Here is a 23,034-nt window from a genome sequence, read left to right on the forward strand (position 1 = left end):
AGATTCAAACACACTGTACTTTCATATGTAAAATAGCCTTGCCTAGTTTCAACTCTGTCAGGAAAGCCAGCCACTGTTCACCAGTTCCATTTCTCTGCTCATGTAAGTAACATTATGAATTAATGTCTGAAAAATGAAATGTGTAAAACCATTAGCAATAAATAATTTAATAATAATAATAAATGAATCTAAAAAAAATCAAAATTGCAAAAGAAAGGAACAGTGATGGTTTTTACATTAGTTTCTTTAATATGTCATTCCAGTACATGGTTTAGGAATTACATGTTATCAATAAATGTGTACACAGTGAGTATTTCTCTGGAGGAAATAAACTAGAATGGCACTCACTACAACACATATTTGACAAGATACAAAGATGAGAACCTCCGTAACTTCACTCAACCCAACATAAAGACACTTGCATAAGAGCAAATCAGTCACAAATGGACCCAAAAACATATTGCAAAAATGGCATAAGGTATGGAAAACATATGGAAACATATATATTTATATATACTGTAGATTTTGTTGAAAAAAAAAAAAAAAAGAGAATAATACTTTAAAAGGTTAAGAGGTGTTTAGCTACTATCATTACTGCGACTGCTGCCACTGCTCAGATCTGGCCGCTCTCGTTTGTGAATTTGCTCGTGTGCTTTGAGATGGCCCGACTGGCTGAAGCTTTTCCCACACTGCTGGCACGCGTATGGTCGCTCCCCTGTGTGGATCTGCTGGTGTGCTTTTAGATGTCCCAAGCGGCCAAAGCTCTTCCCACACTGAGTGCAGCCAAAGGGTCTCTCCCCAGAGTGAATCTTCTCATGCGTTTTGAGAACCCCTGAATTGCTGAAGCTCTTGCCACACTGAGAGCAGCTGAACGGCTTCTCGCCTGTGTGGATCTGCTGGTGGTTGCGGAAACTGGTTTCCTTAGTGAAGGTCTTGCCACAGTGCGAGCAGCAGAAGGGCCTCTCTCCAGTGTGGCTTAACTGATGGGCTTTAAGTTCTTTCGACTGGCAGAAGCTCTTTCCACATTCTACACAGGTGAACGGTTTCTCACCTGTGTGCAGCCTCTGGTGCGAACGCAGGTCATCCGCTTTGGTGAAGCCCTTGGGGCAGTGGGCGCAGGTGTACGGCTTCTGTCCCGTGTGGATAAGCTGGTGCCTCTTGAGGTTGCCTGCTTGCCCAAAGCTCTTGCCACACTGGGAGCAGGTATAAGGCCTCTCGCCGGTATGAATGCGCTGGTGTGTTTTCAGGTTTCCGAGAGTGCTGAAGTTCTTACCACACTGAGTACAGGAGAAGGCTTTCTCTCCCGTGAGGTTGCGAGGTTTACGTGGGGTCGTGCCATGGGACTTTGTGCTGGTATGGCTCTGTGCATTCAGACCTTTGGCCGTCTGAGCAGACTGCAGCTCAAACAAAGGGCCTGTGGAGAACTCTGAGTCCACTTTGCCCACGCTATCGATGACGGCTTCAGGACGGAGCTTATTAAGCTCTGTACGCAGCTCTGCCATATGGATGGACTCGAGGCCATTCATCTCTGACTTTAGATGACTGGACATGAGGTTGGTTTCGTACTCGTACTTGCTGGATCCCAGCTCCATGGCATAGTAACACTGCAGGTCGGCATGTTGCTCCGATTTGATGTACTCAAGGCTATCAGACACATGGGTAATATAGTCGAATACCAGGCTTGGATCATAATGTGACTTGTAGGAGTCCAGCTCCGTGCTGTGGAAGGAATGCATGTCACCATGGTGCTCAGACTTGATGTAGTCCAGGCCGCTGATCTCCATCTTGATCTGCTCGGAGCCCAGCTCGGCTGTGCTGAGCGGCTGGATTTCAGACAGGTCCACGGTGCGAATAGGGTCCAGCTCTGGCTCGCTCTTCACACAAGGCAGCATGGCCATGGGCTCAGCAATCTCTGAGGTGAGTGCGTTGAGTGGGGACGTGCCGCACTCCGATGACAGTATGGCGAGAGTGGGTGTCGTGCAATCGGGCTGCAGTGGGTCCAAAGGCGCCGAGCCACAGTCAGACGCCAGAGTGCTGAGTCCTAACGTGATGCATTCTGTCTCCAGCTCGGCCATGCTGAGGGCGCCCAGGTCCGCCCACTCAACAGTGCTTCCGTCGGAAGTGATAGCTTGTGTGCACAGTGCTTAATGTCAGCCTCCAGTGAGGAGCGCCAGTCTAGTGCTAAGGCTGCTGCTTCCCTGGGTTAAGAGTGCCACTCTTCCCTGTGGCCCCTGAATAAGGAAACAAACAAGTAAAACACAGATTACTTTAGCAAATCAGAACTTGGGATTTACACACAGTGAATCAAAATCAGAATCTATTCATTTACCAGCCATGTTACACATGAGCACATATCACATACCAAAAAGACTGATCAGACAAAATAAAATTATTTAAACACAAAAGTGCAAAATACATGAGGGAATAAACTAAATTAATATTTTTTTAAGTGTTTAATGAAATAGAATATAAATATGTAAATATAAGTGAATAGTCGAAGTTCTCAAGAAACAGTATGTCTATAGAAAATGACTATTAGCAGTCCTAATTTGTCAAGTTTGACAACCCACTAAAGCATTTAAGACGACCCCTTCACCAAGGCACACTTGCATTACAATACAGCACTGTTTGTAGAGTGTCAACACAAGTGGCAAAATAAACTGCTAAAGTAAACTCACACGAAGCTTGACATTACTCGCACTTACTCTGCAACATTTCCTACATGCTCACTGGTGGTCATTTCTTAGATTTACCCACTCAGCATCGTCAAAACTGTTCATGCAAAACACAAATTAATGAGACTAGCAATATCTTGTTCGTCGGATCAATTCTAAATTCTCAGTATGCATTTTATGTATCCATCGAATGTCAAAAACTAGTTTAACTATCCAACATTTAAACATTCAGTCTCTGTTGCAACCTACAGTTCGACAAAAACGCCACCTAACCACATCTATAAAGAAATCTCGCATCTCAGTCAAATGGAAACTGCCGCCAGATGTTCGCACATGAATCCATACCAGCACAGTCGACTTCGGGACAAGAACTCATTCATTAATATATTAGTTAAACATCTAATAATAAATAACAGAGGGCTCGGGGTGTGCGTGGGCGAATGACAACTACAACTACAACTTGACAGGCTCGTCAAGTGTCGCTTTAAATGTAATTAATAACGTTAACCCATTTACTTGTACTGCTACTGGAGTGCCTGTCATTAGCCAGCAATTTATCTTGAAATCTGAATCTCGATGTACGCGATGTCGAAATAAAAAGGAATCATATGTACACCTTGTTAAACAGCTAGTAGTCAAGGTAGCTTGCCAGTTCGCCACGCATCGGGCACTTTTTTTACTGGCTTCTTGAATCTGGCGGCGTTTTTTTTTCAGACAATAAATCTTTTCCGAGTAGCTTTCTAGCTAAAGTAGGAAACTACGGGCATTCCGATATTTTGCTACACTGCGATGAACCCAAATGTGCGTCGTACAGCCAGTGCATGCCCGCCCGTGGAGCGCGTTTGATAAATCCAGCGGTTGTGATGGAAAGCATACAAAGGGAGGGTGAAATGCCACAGCTAGCCTGCTAGCCAGTGGCCATCTTGTTTATCGCTAACGTTGCTCCATCAGCTAGCTCAGGAGCCACCTAGCACCGAGGGAAAGTTCAGCACTTCGTTGCCAGCTGCAACTTTTTTTGGCACAAAGATTTACTCGTGCCTGCTATTCTGCTGGGTACAGCGGTAAAGGAAAACACTACAACAAAATTAATTATTTCAATACATGCACTGGGCCATGCAAATTCCGTTGCCTAACAGAAAAAAATAAAAAATAAGAAACTAAGTAAATGCTTGAGACGGACACCTTCTTGCTGATTACCTGCCGTTCTCCCAATTCATTGCTTTTTATTGCCTTAGGCTCGCCGTTGCTGCGGATGCGCTTACAGTCAGCCGGACCCGCCACGTCCACCACGGCACCAGCGTCCAGCAGTCTCCGTGTCGCACACTCCTCTTCTTTCCCCTTCTCCCTCTCTCCTCTCCTCCCTCTCTCATTGACTAATTCCGCTTCGTTTTCACCGTTCTTGCTTTCCTCGGCGCTGCAGCCGTGCACTTCCGTCCTGAGACGGCAATGCGCGCGCAGCACACACGCGCCGGGCGTCACGGTCAACCCACTTCCGACAGAAAATGTAGGTTTTCTGTTCCAGATCCGGAGAGAGCATGTCTGCAGAATATGTGCTGCATTTGAAATGGATATATAAACGTTAACTCGCAGTATCTTACGAATAGGCACACCTTTAACAGAAAGATGCATGGATAATGTAATGCTCCAGCTGTAGTTTGGTACTCCCAGAAGTGATGACAGCTTTGCACATCAGCAGTATTCTCACGATGGAAGATGAACGACTAGAACCGGTAGCGCTTACTGTGCAGATGTAAGATCGTTTTTACTAAATAAGGGTCTAGGCTTTGCTTGATTGAAAATCAAAAATATTTCTGTATCAGCTTTCAGTAGGTTTTGGAGAATCGGCTATAAACGAAATAAGACTAAGGACGGCTGCTTTGTGAAAGGAAATTGCAAAACATAAACCTTAAACTGGATTCAGAAATTAGTTAAGCTTTTTTACAGATGGGCTCAGTTTCTGGCAGACTATTGTGAAAAATGCATCCACTGACATTTTTACACACGCGCACACAGAAAAAAATGCAGCGCTGGTAATAAACTAGTACATCAGGTAACTGGTGTTGTTTTCACAGTTCCTGGCTGGACTTTTGGTGGGTTTCTGTGCTGCATGGTCGGAGTGCACAACCCCACAGCAGAGGGTAATTCTGAATTGTGAATTACTGGGCATTCAGAATTCCTGGATGGATTTCATGCTGTCAAAAGGCTTGACAAACTGCACCACCCCAGGCTGGCCCTCGTGCTCACTGAATTTGGCTCACTCTGAGCACACAGGGAAGTGATGATAATCAGGTTATTCGTTCCTCCAGTACTGTGCTAATGTGAACTAGTAAGGGTACTCAGTTTAATGTCTGCATTCCTTAGACGAGTGGAGGTACAGAGTTTAGGCCTGATTTATAGTGTCAGTGTGAGGCCCAATGACACATTTGTAAAAGACACACACACACATACATTTAGTCTAGAATTAAAACATGCAGACAGCTATAATGATCAACAACCGATATCTAATATCACTTAATTTAAAGGGTTTTCTATAGATGTTATTTGATAAGGATAAGCAGTCTCTTTTGTCCATATCATGACAATAATAGAGTTCAGAATTGCAGAATTCTTCACAATTGCAGAAGCTTATGTGCCAAAATGTGTTTGTGCTTTTTCAATTAGACTAATAAATAAATGATCAATTATATGAGTGCTGTCCATATTTTTCACATAATGAGTACACTGGTTAGCAGTTACAGGGCTATAAAAAAAAATAGGCCGTTAGCCTGCATAGCCTTGCATGGCTTTGTGCCCACCCTTTCTGAACTGCTTCTTCCATATGTCCCATCCAGCAAACCAAGGTCATCTGATTCTGGCTGCTATCTCTCCATATGTTAAAGCTCTCCATTATGGGTGATAGGTCTTTTAGTGTTGCTGCCTGTACCCTCTGGACCTCCTTACCTACATATATTTGTATTCTCTGTCTACTCACAAAGCAGAGTTTATAAATCTTTTCTCAGAATACTTGCACTCCCTCTTAACTCCTACTTATGGGTAGGGGTTTTTTTTATTGTAAAGCAATTTTGGGTATTGGAAAGGCTAAATATTAACATTATTATTATTGTCAGCTGGTGACAGAGTGAGCTTTGAGCTTAATCTATTTACACCATATGTGCACATACCACTGGACTGAGCTTGTAAACATTTACAGGATTTGGCTGGTAAGATTATCCTTACCGAGATATATTTATTAATAGGCCAGTATTTGTCCTCCCTGAGAATCAATCCCATGATTGTGCACATTGATCTACCTGCTCATAGTTGCGCTACAGACTCAAAATTGTTTTTTTTTTATTTAAAACGTGTCACAAAAGGCTAAAATGATAACACAATGAACTCATATGCCAATTTATTTTCTTCCACACAGTAACTACTCAGCTTCATGTCAAACATGTATGAAATGTTACAAAGGGTGAAATGGGCATCACTATCTAATAGTTGCATGCATGATGTCCAGGATGACATTTTGGATGCATGTGCTACCTGTTGATGGGGGGTGGCATTCTTTCATTCAAGGGGAGATTACCAAGGGTATAGCAAGCTCTGATTTCATCGCAAAAAATACACATGGCACAATTCAGTTTTTCCATTTTTTAAGTATTAAAAAGTATTTTCTTCTCTAAGCATAAAGCAAGAGAGACAAATGATCAAATTTAAGGGAAGTAAGCTATGATTAGATGGATAGTCTGCTTCCATTCAAAACTTTCTATAATTTAAAAAACAGGCATGCACATCATTGTGAACTACATTTCTCCAAATATTTCAAGCCTTAATTCTTGTTTTGTGCAAAGTTAAAAGGAAGATATTTCCCTTTAGTCGCATTGTTTAAAGGAACATCCCCAGAACTGCATAATATATGATATGGAATCATAGAGAAATTTTTTTTTCCTTTCATATTTATCATAAAATTAGAATGCTAAAGTGCTCTGGCATGTTTCCACCATATGAATTTGTATTCCAAAACGTCCAAAATTAAATACTATACTTAAACTGTATAAGAATAGTAATATACTGTATAACCTTTACATTGGTATATGTTGTGGAATGTTCAGTGAAAATTGATAAAAGATCTGTATAGCACTCAGTATATGACATTACAAAAGAATAAAAACATCTGTGCACAACAATGTCCTTGACTTGTCACGGGTCTTTCTAATATTGATGGCCTCTGCCAATATTCAATTATTTTGCCATGAAAATGTACTGTTTTAGAAGGCAAGTTGAGCAAAAATATTGGCATCTAAAATGATGCTGAAAATCTCAACTTTAAAACTCCATTTTTCAACCTCAATATGCTAAACTACTCACCCACGGCTGATTAAAAACCCTTCTGATGTGTTCCTGCAGTTAAATTATTTTTTGTCGTTTAGCTTCCTAGAAGTAATTAATGTACCAATAAAGGGTTATATTTAAATTTAAAGTCCTTTCCAGCCATAATTCAACTGCTTAATGCCTGAATGGCATGATATTGCTGGTGTCAGATTAGAACTTCTGATTTAGAGCAGCTGCAGGAAGCCAGGAGGAAGAGCACACAGGCAGCATAGTCCTGACTAAAATTACACCACGCCTAAAAAAAATAGAGATCAAATAAAAATGCACCGAAGAGCTCAGAAAGTCAAAATAATGGAATACCCATTTTCATTCAGTGTTCCAACCCTGTGCATAATTTTCTTCCCAACAGCTCCATGCATGTGCCTAGTCCAATGTTTTGTAAAATATAGAATACACAATTAAAATCCAAGAAATCCATGCAAAAATATATCATTTTTGAGGTATTAAACTGAGCCACCTGTATAATGACATTCATGCTTTCCCATCATTTGATGATGCTGAGGTATGGCTGTGTGAAATGGGGAAAAAAAGTGCAAAATGGTTTTAAGATGGGGAGAAACAGCACCCACAATTTGGTACATGTTGGTCACGCAGAAAATGCCTCAGCCAGGCCAAATCCATAGGTTACATTTTGACTGCTAAAGTCCCAATCCGAACACCACACCCACAAGCATGTCCTGCATCATGGTACAAACAAGAACACAAGTACACTGGTCAACTGAGAGCACTACAAACATAATCGCAAGCTTTCATCAAATGTTCCCCGATTCTGGACCAAGATTTTCTAAGAGCTTTATAAGAAACTAAGCATCATACAGACATACACAAGAAAAGAAGAAAAACCACAAAAGGCCATGTGTGTGTTATGGTGCATGTTGACCAGTTATGTCAAGTATGCAGAGGACATCTGCATTAAAAGTACAGATATTCTTAAAAAAAGAAATAACACTCTCCTCTGACTGAAAGATGGATTAACCCAAAGGTTAAAAAAAACAAACAAACAAAAAACATAATGCACGTCTAGAGAAAATTCAGAGATCTTTCCACTACAAATTCATGCTACAAAACTGTGTATAGAGGGAGAAATAGACCCAATCATTACAGTAATTTAGAACATTCCAGAATGTCTCTATATTGCAGTTTGGTCTTGGGTATATTGCAATCTAAGGACTGGACTACCTGATCCAAGGTGAGACAGTGCATGGTACATGTTATGGAAGATGATCATTGTTAGAATCTGAGACATGGATTAATATTTACTTCAGACCTGTGCCTTTAAATATTTGTTTTAAAAGAAATCAAAAAAGATTCAAGAGAAAAAAATATGAAACATGGAAAATGTAAGGAGATATACCTTAAAATTCTGGCTCCATTAATGGCAACTTATAGCTAGAATAACTGACCTTCCCATAGTGGCAAATTAAAATCAACTTTTAATAAACAAGTAGAGGATATAAAAGCATACAATTATTTGATGCACTGTGGAGAATGTATGACAACCAGAAAAGTCCAAAACCGACTGCAGTTATGGTTGCACGGACTGCACCTTTAATTGTGTTCTCATAAGCACTGCTGTAATTTTCAACTTTTAATTCAAATTTTGAGGACATAAAAGCATACAATTATCTGATGCACTGTGGAAAACATGACAACCAGAAAAGTCCAAAATTGACTGTAGTTATGGTTGCACATACGGCACCTTTAACCGTAGTCTCATAAGCACTGCCATAATTTTCATCATCAGAATACAGCAGATCAAGGAACTAAACCTCTTAAAGAAGTGAGCAGCACTCAGGACTTACAACAGTAGTCAGACTGTGTCAACATGAGCACAGTAAGGCAGCAACATGCTGAAACAATGTCAAGTGTGGCTAAAAACATGATTACAATTATGGTTCTGTTTCAGCTGTACAGATTAGGTAGGTTTTGTTCAGGGGTGCTGGGTAATCAAGAGAAATTAAATTACAGTATGATTTTTTTGATTATTAGAGAAATGTATATAAATAAAAAAGCAAGAATGGCTTTCCTCATGTTTAGAACAAAATATGAAACCATGAAAACATGCTAAGCATTAAATTACAAGCCACTATAAAAAGCAGAAAACAAACTTAAGGGAACCACTCCAGACACTGGCCACTTTTTTAAGTGTATTACTGAAAATTGCCATTTCCAACTATTTCTCAGTTTGGATTCTGTTTTGGTTATGGCCATATTTAATAAATTTGCCATAACACTACACAAGTTATATAAAGCTGCTCCATGAAGATCAGATTCATGATTTCAGGACTAATTTGTGCCAGTGTGCCAAGAACTGACAAGTTAGGAAGAACTATATTCCTAATGCTTCCATTATTTCCCATCTTTGGAAGGCATTCTCATGGGGCCTTTTCACTAATTAATTTAAGATAAATAAAGCATTTAAACTTTATCATAATCTGTAACTTTTCCACTGTTACATGAACACAAGAAAATAGTTTAGGCATTTCATAACTGCAGGCATTCCAATCCATTAATTCATAACTTGTTTAAGACACAAGTTACAATGCATTTTGTTTTTTTTGTTTTTTTTCCTTTTTGACCAGTGGCTTCTTTTTGTTATTATTCTAGCAGTCACACAAATCATAATTCTGGTGATGAGGTATTGAAGTAAGTAATGTGAGGAATACTTTGCGCTTTAACACTATCCATTGTTTAAATGTCTTAAAAAACCACACGCATGTCCAAACAGGAATGTTCATTCGGTTTGCTGTGAACCAGGGCATCATGGGCTACCCATCTTTGATCCACAGGCTCAATCAGTTTTGGTCTATGATTTTGAAGTGCCCCAGACATGCTGCTCAGTCTTCTATCAAATTCATCACACCTGATTCTATGGGCAAATTATCCAGCTTTTATCATATTCAAATGTTTGTTAGAGCAGGGTAACCAATAAATGCCTGGGCTCCCCAGGACCTGAGTGGTACCCCCTGGGGTGAGCATTTCACACTGGAGGCTGTAGCCTGTGTGTGGAGGGGAAAGCTTAATTGAACAGAACTCCATGTTGAAAGTGGATTCAACCAACATTGTGACATCTACATGTAAGTTTTCAGAGTTGCTAGAAAAATCACTGCTGTGAGTTGAAGATACATTTACATTATTCACTCAAATAATATCCACAATCTCAACTATCTCAATAGGAAGACACAATGCTAGTTCAGAACATTGCCAGAGGAATCTGTCGAGAGTGCATGCCTCCTAGACATCTATGGAAAGGCAGGAAGAAACCCCCTCAGCAATGTAAAGTACTTTTAACTTTCTAACTTGCATTCCTTGTCATGTTCCAGAATCTGTTTGTTGAGAGTTCTGCATCAACATCCTGATACATTTCTCTCAGGTCAGAGAACTTGATTGCCACTGTCAAGAAGTTTATAATGAGATTATATTTTCTCCCTCTATCAAAGTTCTGCAGTATATAGTACACAGATATGTGAATACCAGTTCTGCCATTAGTTTGTGCTGATCCTCGTCATCAGCATAATGATAATTTTACAATGCTGAAATTCTTCATGTGGAGACGTGCCATTTTGATCCTCTTCGTGTGATACAATGAGTCTATTTCTGTGGAGGTATTTAGTGTCAAGTCCTGTGTAAATGAAGACCACCAGTAAAAGCCACAAAGTTAAGCGTCAAGAGAAGCGCTTAGAAATCCCTGGTTCGTGTGTTACGAAGTCACATTTGGAAAAAGAAAAAAGAAAAAAATGCAACTGGAACTTTGCAGCTGGCAACTCCAGCGTTGTCCTCCTCAACTCACACTGTTTATATTCCAAATTTAACAATCTGCACAGGCAGAATAGTTACTGCTTATAGCATCGTTCCAGACAAGCTACTGGTCACGTTCGTTTTTACAGGATGCCATCGTAAATCTCTGTTCATGGAAGTTCAAGTTCTTATACAAAATCTGTACAGTTTTATGAAATGTCACAGCTACACACAACTCTAACTCAAATATAAATTGGTCTCAAAATTGCTTCCATTTCTTGTACATGCCCTTATGTTCTAGTTCTTAGAAAGTAATTTCTACAAGCACATTCTATGTTCAAAAATAGAGAAATGCCGTTTCACTACTTGCCACATAGTAAGTGAAGTCCATCGTTTTTTCTCAATAACATCCAGAAAAAAAGAACAAAATGGAGGTAAAAAGTGAAGAGCACAACTGAAAAAAAATAAAATAAAAATAAAAATACTCAAGCATAGAGAACATGAACTCTTTCCTAGTATACATTTCTTTATGTACCGTCTACTTAACAGTAGGCTTGAGTCTCAAAGTTCAGGGCTTCATTTTCCAGAAACCTAAAAGCTCCTCATGCTGTCACTTTCATCTTAAATGGACTAAGACTTCAACACAGAACCATAAAACAAAATCTTCTGGGAAGCCGTTACTGGACCCTTCTCCACACTCGTCTTTCCTCTCATTTCTCCATCCTCCCCCGCCATCCTTACCGCCATCCAGTCATCCATCCATCCTTATGTTGTTTTGCCTGAATGTGTCCGTAGGTGGCTCTGGAGCTTGGCCAGCTGGGAGAAGCTCTTCCCGCACTGTGGGCACTGCGTGGTGGTCTCTCTGTGTGCCTGTCTGTGTGCCTTGAGCAGGTGCACTCGGCCAAACTTCCTGCCACATTCTTTGCACACGTGAACCTTCCTCCCACCTTTGCTCCTGGAGGATTGGTCTGTATATGTGCCAAGAGCCTTCGGGTCATCTTCCCCCTCTTCTTCTTCCTCCTCATCATCCTCGTTATTTAGTTTCCCTCGGGGAAGGGGGTGTGTGCTCTGTTCGAGAGTGACGGCGGAGGCGGCAGCAGGTGAGGCTGTGGCGCAGGGCTCCTCTGGCTCGGTGAGGTTGGGCAAGCCATCCGCAGACTCACCGTCGCCCTCCAGCAGCTGGGATGGGAGTGTGAGGAGCCGGTGCAGCATGGATGGGGACCTCAACTCATCACCTGCACGAAAGACAAAATCCAGAGTACGGGACTCACTTCCTGCAGTGGAGATCTCACAATTGAAGCACAAACTGAGATTTTTGCTATAGAATGCTCCTTTTTATGGGTGCGACGCATGTCAAGAACCTTACTCATAACTTACTCACATTCAGCTAGTTTATGTATAAATGTACAACTGGCAAATAATGTTTTGTTTTTTTTTATTCTAACCCATATTGGTAAGGAATCTAACAAATTTCCTTTGCATCCCTACCACTGTTCCCTTAAGACTTAAATCAACTCCTACAGAAATGTTCAACTCACACCAAATTCTATAACTCTGAATTAGACTGGAGAGATATATATAGTGGCACAAAAAAAAAATGTTCTTGACATTGTGACTTCAAGATAGTCTTATTTAAGATATTTGTAGTACTTTTGCAACTGCATTAAACATATTAAAAGGTATTATATAAATCAAGTGTTAATAATATTTCAGTAATTCACATTTGCAGCATATATTGTTCTGTAACTCACCTACAGAGCTCGTTACTGAAGTAAACTGGGGGTCAGAGTTCGGGGACAACACATCCACGTCATGTGCCTGTAGCCATTGTACCTGATCTGCTCGAACTTCCACGCTCTTCTGGGAGGCTGATGCCAAACTTTCCCTAATGAAGCTGTCCACATTGGGCATGGGACCCGCCCCTAGCCCCGCCCCCAGCCCTGCCCCCAACCCTGCACGCTCCTCTTTACTGCCGCTAAGTTCTTTGATTTGCCAGAGGTCAGTGCACCACTTCTGACCAAACACCTTGTCCAGGATGGGCACCCAGTCCTGTGTGACAGTAATGACTGTCTGTTTGTCCGAGTCTGATTCTGGCAAGAAAAAGGCAGTAAAAGATCATGCAGGGGACAATATTTAGTGCTGTACAAAGCTAGTTCTGGTAGTTCTGCTGTCCATTTGGCACAAAGGAACACATAATACATAAGAAAATGTGATATAAAATGCATAATAATGCCTACTGATCTGTCAGTTAAGGTTTTCATTTATGCTTGAAATTTGTTTTAGTTTTTGTTTAATAATCTAACTATTATATATTACATTAGTTATAAACAGAACCAAGTAACCCAAGATTTGCAGTTCTTGTCATTATATCTATATATGCTTGTGCACACAGGAATTTGCAGTAGGAAAGAAAAAATAATAAATACATGAAAACAAGACCTGAAACACTAAGGGCAGGGACTCAATTTGCTTGCCTAATTGAGAGTTCCAAAGCAGTTTTGACAACAGAACCTCAGCTATGCTACAGCAAATAGTGGCTGGGAGAGTTGCTACCAACTAGGGCTCACTTTGTTTGCTGGCTGCAAACTTCCATGTCGCCAAAGCAACATGGGGCTTAATGCTCATGTGTAGATCTCCCATCCCTAACACATGAGTCTGAATGTGAGATATAAACCACTCTGAAGTACTAGAGCACTTTACAGGTGAACCTCTCCAACCTCTCAGGGAAGGTGCTCTACTCAGTTCCAGGAAGCAAGGGCATCATGGCACACTCATATACACTTTAGAGTTGATATACACCATTATCAGCAATATACATTTTAAAAAGGCATACATTACCATAAAAGCCAAAAACATTAATAAATATAAAAGTATTTGGTATGAAACACTAAAGGTTACAAATTCATTTCATGCCTCTTAGAGGTCTCAGAAGTGGAAAAAAAAACTCTTTTACTATAGTACTGGAGACAATTATGCAGGTTACAACCTATTCCAATAATTACAATTACCCAAAACATATACAAATATCTAAGTCTCGTTAACTTGTGTTTGTCTGCTTCCTTCTCCTTCTAAGGAGAGAATAACATCCCCAGTGAATCTACCGGACATGCCCCACCATAGAAACACCATAGTCACGCCCCACAGGCAGAAACACCACACACATGCCCTACATCATAAACACCGTAGATAAAGGGACGAAGAGTAGAGGAATTGGCAACCATTTTTTGATGAGAAACTTCTCCCATTTTATCCTGATAATGAAACCAAATGTTCAAGAGATCCTGACCAAAAAAATGCAAAAAAATACAGGATGTTTTTTCTCTGTTTTTAGAGTTGGCACCTTCTGCTGTTCCTACAGCTAACCACAGAGCTAAGAGCAATCACTAAAATCCAGCCTAAGCATCTATTACACACTTATTGCCAAGGAACTTTCATGGAGGAAACCAGAAACCAGTGCGTAGCAGAAACCAGCACATGCAAGCTGTGGTCTGCACAGATCTGCTTCTACAAATGAAATAACAGACATATATCTTTCTTATTTGTAGTACAAGTTTTTAAATACTTGTCAGTCCTTTTTTGCAATCAACTTGGACATGTTTGGACACCGAGATCATCTGTTTTAATCTGATTACTATTTTTCTCAGTAATATGGCTTCATTAAGGTCTTTTCTGGATCACACTCAGTTCAGAACCCTTATGATATACACTATAACACGATATACCATGGGCTTGTATCAGTCCTTAGAAACATATTTGAAATACTGTTGAACTGGCATGGAATTGAGAATGTGTTGTTCAAATATTTACTGACTTCACACTGAAGTGTGGTCACAAATATCATGATCAAATAAAGCTGGAAGAAATTCATTTTAAACTTGTGCATTCTTCTCTCCTATCCAAACCTTTTATAATGAGCTCTGTCTGGCATGATTGTACACCCTCTTTTACGTTTTATTGCCTGCTGTATTAATAATGCAAGAATCCTGTACTTTCAGCTGCTGTGCACCATTAATTTCCCCTAAAGCCTCACCCCATATAACAGAACACACACAAGAAATCTGATCCTGTGGAGCAGAACAGATGAATTTCAAACAATTTAAAATGTGGCAAGAAAATCACTCTTTGTGAAATGGTGATTTGTTTTGGCATCACAGTCCTACTGATCTACTGAATCAACATTAACAAGCTTTGTTATAAATTTTTTAACAAGTACTCGGATGCTAGAAAGAGTTCTAGATGAAGCACATGGTGCATACATATGTTCATTAAAGTCAGTAACAATCGAGTAAGTGGTGGTTTCAGGGTAATACGGTTTCAAAAGAATGAAAATGGTATTGCTATAATAACGTATGAATCACTCTTTTGGCCTAGTTCACTACATCAGGTAAAAAGGGGTAAAAGGCTGCATGTATGAAGTATTTCCTAAAAATGGGGATGTGGTGTATATGAGCTAAAGCTCTGACAGAATCGGTGTTAATTAACACCTGCAGGATGGAGCTGATCATGAGTAAACTCTACTAAAACAGGTGAATGTGACTATAAAGTTAAACATTAGCACACAGAGAGCAAACCCAGATATCTGTGGAACTTATTTTAAAAAATTAAAATAATAAACAAACACTAATTGTGGTCAATAGCCTCTGACAAGGAAAGTTTATATTTTTCGCTTCATTGGTTATGTGGTTAACAAGGCAGCTGCAGCTGTTCCCAATCTTCTAATGCAAACTGCAAACAAGTCCTCAACCACAGAACAGGTCACTGCAAAATACACTATATAGAATGTGCCGCATAGTAGCATCACTACCATGCTGTTAAACTAAGTGTACCTCCAGGGAAAGATAAATATATCTTGAGGGGAACTCCAGCTTCTAATTTTAGAGTGTGTATCTCCATAAAAGCTAGAATGCAACAATACGCCATAGGCCAAGGATCAGATGATACTTAAGCCTAATCTCTATTAAACAACTCAGAGAATGCTGTGTTCTGAGCTTGCTATGCTGAAATGTTCCTACTATTTTTAAATGAACCACCATTTATTACAGTACACTTATTCATTTGGGGCCAAAAAAGAAATAGTGCTGCTTCAATGTGCCAACCACTAAACAAGCCAGGGCTTTAAGACAGAAATACTAAAACAGATCAGAAATTATTTTATGGGCTTTTATTTAAAGTTAATAACATAAATCTATAAAACTCAGCTCTGGCTGGACAATTCCAACCATGTCAATATGCTGGTTTGAAATAAGGCTTTAATCTATACCCACTGAGAATTAGACTAGTAAACCTGTAATAATGGCACATAAAATACATAACAGCCCTGGCCTGCAGTTTATTATTGTTACTGTGGTTATTACTAATCTTTTTTATGAATGACATGGCCTGATTATTTGCCCTTGTTCAAATCAAACTCTAACATGAGCTGATTGCTGCTCTTTGCAGGTGTACCCTAAGGACTAAACAGAAGACAATTATGTGCAGTCTAGAACACAATGGGCTCTAAGAGGTGACCTCCAAGTGTCTTACACAGCATGGTTGTAGCCAGCACTGAGGAAACTGAGACCAAACCCTCAACGGTTTCTGCTTTCACACATGTATTTTTATCTGTTGGCTATTTAGCAGATAGGTTAATTGCAGTTTCTCCACATAAAAAAATGCTGTTATACTATAGTATGTTTTATAGTGTTGTAGTATATTTGTATTGTAATCCATCGTTATTGTGCTCCGTCGTGTCAAATTTAATTGATGCTCATGTTTTTCCAACAGCATATAGATAACCAGAAGGGGGGTTGAGCTTCAAGCCCTGTTTCAGAGTGACTCAAACAAGCAACAGGTGCACAGTCTTACAATTACTGAAAGTAAATCAAAGGACCTGCTAAAGTATCTACCGTTGTTGTTGATAGATAAACAGGATATGGCAGGAACTGCTAAAGTGTCTACCGTTGTTGTCTCCAGCCTGCTCCTTGCCCCGCTCCTTGGCTGTCGTCCTGTCGTACACCCTGTTGGATTCCTGCGTCGCCGCCTCCGAGCTGCTGGCAGAGTCCGGCCTGCCTTCCAGCTCCTGTGCCTCAGCAGAAACCGTGCCATGCTCCTCTGCCATAGCCTGGATCTGCTCCATCAGCTCCATCTGCTCCCGCTCCGTCTTATCGAGCTCCAGAAGCACGTCGTCAAAGCTGTCCTCCACTATTCTGGTCAGCTCGCACACGGCGAACTCCAGTACCTGCTCCATTACGACCTTCAGCTGACCTTAAGCAGAAGGAAGAGGATGCACTTATAACTCCTCAAGAACATCTTTAATTCTTGCATTGATTAAATTGATTAAATAAATATTTATTTTCGAAGAATCAGTTATTTCAGATACTCTGAAACATACAACCACACTCCCCCCCTCCCCCCAAACACACACACCCACTGACAAGTTCTATCTTTCTAAAACAGATGTCAGTACCTTTACCACTTGTTAGCCCCTTATTTAGAGGTGAGGATAAACTATGCCAAAACAATTGCCCAAGGTAATTTTATTATTGTCAATGTTAAGTCATAACAAAAATATTTTGCCTGCCCTGCCCATGTATTTTTGCAAGGCATTGTGCATAATTACACTGACAACGAATGGAAAAAACTTGCCTTCTAAACACAAGTAAATTCTTGATGCACCTTTAAAACACTACCCAGAAATGTGGTGGTAAAAAATAATAAGAAAACATTGTTCATGTAGTGGATACTCCTAACCAACTAGGCTGAAAGTTAAAATATCCCTTAGGGAAACATGAATGCTACAAAGTGTTCTCTGTAGCGTAAATACTCACACTACAAACTAAACTAGTGCCCTGGTATCCATGGAGTCCATTTACTGTTCATTAATACAGCACAAATTAATATGTAAACTGTTTCATACTGAAAATGATGTGAGATTAGAAAGAGGGTTAATTGTGGGCAGTGTTCATTTTTCCATGCATTTTTGATTTTGTCTTTTAACAAAAATGTACTTGATATTTAGTCTATTTTTAGTCATAATATACTGGTTGATTCTAGTCCATTTTACTCTGACTAAAATGGCAAATAGTTTAAACGGACGAAAATAGTGTCATATTATTCGAAATTTGAACAACGTGAACTGTACATTTTAAAACATAACATATAAATTTATAAAGCAATAAAAAGCTATATAAAAAGGGCAATGTGAAAATAACCACTAAATTGTCTCATTAATATTCTACACAAAGTGTGTCCAAAACCTGAAAAAGTAACGCACAATAAAATTAAGTCAATTTTAAAAACTAGTCTCCAGTATACCACCTCGACTGAATGTCCATGGAACCCCACAGGACGCTACACAAATTAAAAGACCAACTAAAAATGAGTACATCACTGGCGAATTTTCTCAGGTCATTAATCGTTTTCATGAAAACTGAACGCTGGCTCTGTTCCCATTCATTTAGCTAGAGTCATTGCTTTTTTTCCCATTAAATTGTGTTGCCGTTGTAACTGTCTCGCTGAATTTCCCGGCAGTGATGGATGTGCGTCTATTTAGCCACGACGTACATTACTAGATTTTTCATTGATGATTATATATTTTTCATGTAACCTTATGTTTTCCATTTCGCCATCAATGTGCCGAAATTAAACTCCATCTAGTTTCGTTGAATAATTAAAAAAAAAAAAAAAAAAACCTTCGTCAACTAATATTTTTGCCAGTCATTTCGCTGGCGAGATTAAAACTGATTTTGGGAGAAGCCTGTGAATAGTGGCTTTGCCAATCTGCTCTAGTTTGACTCGAGTTCAAGACATACGATCTGTCCGATCTGAGGCCAACTTGCTGCTGTGGTAAATAAGATACAGAACAGACCTAGGCCCACATGCCCACGTTATCCAAGCCCATCTTGGCTTTATTAACTGTCCAAGTCTGTCAACATATCCATTCACAGAGCGCCCTGATGTCATGCCTGTACATGAGGCTGGAGTGCTGCTTTACATGGGTCACCTTTCCAGACGTGCCAGACATGCACTGCTGGGTCTGCCTGACTGCTGTGCTTCCTTTGAGATATGCATGACATGTCACCCATTCACAAGTCCGTCATCTCCAAAATGATCCACTCCATGCGAAACGTCTGAATGCAAATTAGCAGAACACCGCAGAATGTCTCGATCTACTGAGGTACTGATCTCAATTTCAATTCATTACAAAAATGGTCACAGATGTTGGATACTCTTGTACTGCATTGACGATGCAAGATCCTGATAACCCCCCTTAGTCATAAACGAAACATGATGGGCCATGTTATATTGTGTTTAACGTTGTTTCGTGGTGTTGCCTCATGAGCTGCTATTACCGCCCCCACCAACCCACCGCACCCAGTGGACCCCCCCACCACCACCACACACACACACACACACACATACACAAACACACACACACACACACATACACAAACACACACACACCCGCTGGACGATAGCGTCACTCCCGAGACAGCCACTGGCAGCGAGCACAACAACACACCCGTCCTTTCCCCAGCGACCCTTGAGGATCTGCGGCGTGGACATAGCTCGGAATACTGCTGACTCGGATTCATGCAGAAGAGCTTAGGCGGGTGACAGTAAAACTCATTCACAACAACCAGTGGTCAACCCGCCTCCAAAATGAAGCACTGAATAACATGTGCCAGTTCTGTAGAAATAGGTGCTTCCATTCTGCAAGACCTCGTATTTTAGATCCAACTAAATAAGCGGCTCTTAAGTTCATTTTACAAAAATTAAACGTGAAAAAAATTATAATTTTTAGATGGGTCCACTGGATATTTACGGAGTGCTGCTGTTATATTTTGAATTTAACACGCAGTATGCACGTGTTCCATAAACAATTTTAAAATACCTTGGCGCATCTTATAAGAATTTCTGAACGTCCCCCTCCTTCCGCTGAAAATGGTGTATGACCTGTTTTCCTCAGCCTCGCCACTAGCTACGCACTAACTAAACGATCCGGTCAGGTTGGAGAAATAGGAGCTCAGCGGCCAGGCGACGTGTAGATCACATTAACAGCACCATATCACGAAAGCATTACCGACTGCCTTACCAACTGCTCGCCTTTTCTGGTCAAGCCTGATGGAGTCCGTCTGCAAGCCGCAGTCAGTGCTCCGACGCGGGGTGTGTTGCTCGGGCTTTGTTCCCTCGTCTGCCGCGTTCGTGTCGCCTCTTTCCCCGGACGCGTCGCTGACGCTCCCCTTCGCCGCGCACCCATGCCCCCGCGACTGAAGCTGCGACCTCAGCCGCTGGTTCTCTTGATCTTTGGTGGCCGCATCCAGCAGCATTAAATTCAAGCTGGCCCCGACGGTCTTCGTTATTTCCTGAACCGCCAGCTGCACTACCTGTTCCAGTGCAGATTCAAGTTGACCTTGGAAAAACGAAATGTAAAGAGCACCGTTCATGTTTTCGATCGACCTGTTGGAAGACTTCTCTCATGCTTCCTCTCCCCTTCAGTGTAAATATTATGTATTTCAGAAGTCGGATAAAACTGACTGAAACGAAGAACTATCTTCTCTCTCCAGTATATGCATACACCCCTTGTGCGATGCTACCGTAGTCTTCTTCGTGCAGACGCACGCCAAGAGCACTCTTACCAGCACAGAGACATTTGTAATATTTTTGCAGCTCCCGGCGGATAGATTATACGCTATTTCGGCTCGTAAACTCATATTGTCTTAATAAATAATATACTGTCGTAATGCGGCTAAACACCAGATCTACTGACACCATAACCGCCCGTGTGTGTTGTCCTCCATGCAGTTTTAGTCTGTTTTGTGTAGGGCTGTGTAATGCGAGGTCCAAGTATACAGCAATATGTTGCTGTTGTATTTGATATTGGTCAACATTTGTAGGCTATTCGCAAAACAGACCGATTTTGCAGTATTTTGAAGTTTCAGAAGATTCATCGGCACTGCGCCACTATCCACGTGGTATAGCCTATCGTTTTATCTTTTGGCCTTCTTGAATGTTTGCTGCATCAACTATAAAATTCATGTGTACATTATCGTACCGGACTGGTGCATCCAAAGTCGGTAAATATCTTGGTAAACGTTTGTGTGTGACTGACGGTATTATTATTTTTTTTTAATCTGAAACATGCTGTTTTGAAGTGACCGTAGAAGAGAGGGTCCCCTTTCCAGCCAAAAAGATTAGGTGCTTTTGTTTGTGCACTACGGTAAAAAGCTTCACCGTCTAACCGGAAGGTGGAGCTGGGATCATGGATGATTACCCTCTCCGTCCTTTGTTGTATGGTGCTTGTAAGTTTAGTTGGCCACGTTTGCTGAACATTTATAGACGCATGAACAGCCTGGTATATTGTAGCTCCAGATCGCCTCGGTCTGAGACGTATATAAATTAGAGATATTTTAGACTTGTTTTCGAAGTGGACTTCCCTCCCCGTTATTTTTGTGGTTTCCGTCACGCCCCCCCGCCCCCCCACAAGGTGACTTCATACACTGCGACAGAGGCAGTAAATGATCAACAGATTTAGTCACATTTAGTGGAAATTTAGTTTGTAATTTTTTATCAGGACGTTCACACAGTAATTTAATTAACCTAATAGTTGTAGCAGCACATAAGACCTGCTCGTAGGCAAGGTGAGATTTTTTTGTGTGTGTCAAATCTAGTTCTGACAACGTTCAGTTAGGTGAGTTTTTCTGTAGCTCTTTGAATTCCACGGGTAGTTGATATATTGGCCTATTATTAGTTAAGATCACATGCAACACAATACATAAAACACTATCAGATAGGCAAACAGTATTGTAGAGGGAGGTTGTTTGTTTTTTGTAATTCCATTTGTGTCTGATCTTTCCACTTGTCTTTCTGGCCTGTGGGTGAAAGGACACGTGGCCTTTGTATTTTGAAATTAAAATAATTAAACACATTGCTTTTTTTTTTTTTTGGTTAACATTCTGGTGTATTCCCAGTATTGTACTGTGTCAGAAAGCAAATGTTAAATTGGGGGCCTGTTACATTTACCTCACACTTTTATCCAAAGTAACTTACAGTTATGACTGAATACAACTTGAGCAATTGAGGGTTAAGGGTCTTGCTCGGGGGCCCACTAGTGGCAACTTGGCAGTGGTGGGGCTTGAACCAGCAACATTAACCAGTCAGGTATATTACCACTGAGCTACCACTGGCCTGTTAGAGGGTCTAAGGGTCTCCTCCCACATTTCCCTGGCCTGCCTGTACTTGGTCTACCAGTGCAGTGGTTTATAAATTCCTAGGGCCTTTAACCAGCTCCTGACACACCTAGGTCAGATAACTGCTTCAGGATTTTGAGGAGCAGGAACAAACCAAAAAGCTGAAGCTGACCAAGGGCTGGATTTCTCTGATCTCAGAAAGCTCAGGATGCCCCCTCGTTATGAGTCTCAGGGGTCATACTGTGTGATGGCTGAAGTGTGATGGTCATGCTGGATGAGGCTCTCTGAGCTCTCTGAGCTTCAGAAGTCGTACTGAGTAGAGCTGCCTAATAGTGTAAACATACTGCTGTTGTTACTGAGGGCGAGGTAGGCAACTGCTGAGTTTATTGCAGTTTTTAATTAGAAAACATAAACAAGTGTTAGCCCAGTGTTCAGCCTAGGATGAGATATTTACTTTTTATTTTAACATATATAAAATGAAGTTTCAGTCCAAAATATCAAATGTAGCCAAAATAAACTTTAACTAGACTTGATAATAAGGTCATACGTTGTATATTTAAATCTTAATATGCATCTATTTGTGAAACTGTTATTGCTATTTAACTGAAATATCAGTGCGGCATACCCCTGGTGAGTTGTTTGTTTGTTCTTCTCAACCTGTGGCACACTACCATCTTGTGGACGGGTTATGCCGCTGCTGTTTAGAGGTTAACCGTTTCAGTTACGTTATGTGTAGCACGAAGTCAGCTAGCCATTAGCTAAGATGCCACTGTGACACCAGGGAGCATAGTCTGTTAACCCTTTCCTCATGCCATTGAAGGTCTTATGTGATAGGCATGCTATAAATAATCAAAATTGTTATGCTATATTATCTCAAAGAAAGGGGGTTAAAAAGCTCTTCAGTTTTTCTCCAGTCTACAAAACTGCTTCTAATGATGGGGGAAAGCTTAAATGTGCCAATAAATAATATTAATTCATTCATTATTTAAATGTGTTTGTGTTAACATTTCTCTGTCAAACCTCTTTATAGTAAGTCTTGTACCTGTGGCCAGTCAACAAATGGCCACAGGGATAGAAGCTAC

General features: G+C 40.6%; 2 protein-coding genes across 7 annotated transcripts; both read right to left on the minus strand.

The window, feature by feature from the left end:
- Nucleotides 1-523: 523 nt before the first annotated feature.
- si:dkeyp-113d7.1 (uncharacterized) lies at nt 524-5,542 on the minus strand. 3 transcript variants are annotated; one of them, XM_027016094.3, is made up of 2 exons: nt 3,873-5,542; nt 524-2,231 (listed from the first exon to the last, which is right to left on the minus strand). In XM_027016094.3, the coding sequence occupies exon 2, from the start codon at nt 2,073-2,075 to the stop codon at nt 579-581; it is 1,497 nt and encodes a 498-aa protein (XP_026871895.2). In that variant the 5' UTR covers nt 2,076-2,231; nt 3,873-5,542; the 3' UTR covers nt 524-578. The 3 variants fall into 3 exon arrangements, with proteins under 3 accessions (XP_026871895.2, XP_026871896.2, XP_026871898.2); XM_027016095.3 differs by having other exon boundaries at nt 3,858-5,542; XM_027016097.3 differs by lacking the exon at nt 3,873-5,542 and adding an exon at nt 3,292-3,813.
- A 504-nt stretch (nt 5,543-6,046) lies between these two features.
- Nucleotides 6,047-20,356, minus strand: si:dkeyp-113d7.10 (uncharacterized). 4 transcript variants are annotated; one of them, XM_081704253.1, is made up of 4 exons: nt 19,858-20,356; nt 16,722-17,027; nt 12,536-12,868; nt 6,047-12,019 (listed from the first exon to the last, which is right to left on the minus strand). In XM_081704253.1, the coding sequence occupies exons 1-4, from the start codon at nt 20,207-20,209 to the stop codon at nt 11,550-11,552; spliced, it is 1,461 nt and encodes a 486-aa protein (XP_081560379.1). In that variant the 5' UTR covers nt 20,210-20,356; the 3' UTR covers nt 6,047-11,549. The 4 variants fall into 4 exon arrangements, with proteins under 4 accessions (XP_081560379.1, XP_081560378.1, XP_081560380.1 ...); XM_081704252.1 differs by having other exon boundaries at nt 12,536-12,874; XM_081704254.1 differs by having other exon boundaries at nt 12,536-12,874; nt 16,722-17,022; nt 19,858-20,022.
- Nucleotides 20,357-23,034: the final 2,678 nt, after the last annotated feature.

The sequence above is a fragment of the Electrophorus electricus genome, chromosome 2 (assembly GCF_041902795.1).
Source record: "Electrophorus electricus isolate QZ-2024a chromosome 2, ASM4190279v1, whole genome shotgun sequence".
Classification (NCBI taxonomy): domain Eukaryota; kingdom Metazoa; phylum Chordata; class Actinopteri; order Gymnotiformes; family Gymnotidae; genus Electrophorus; species Electrophorus electricus.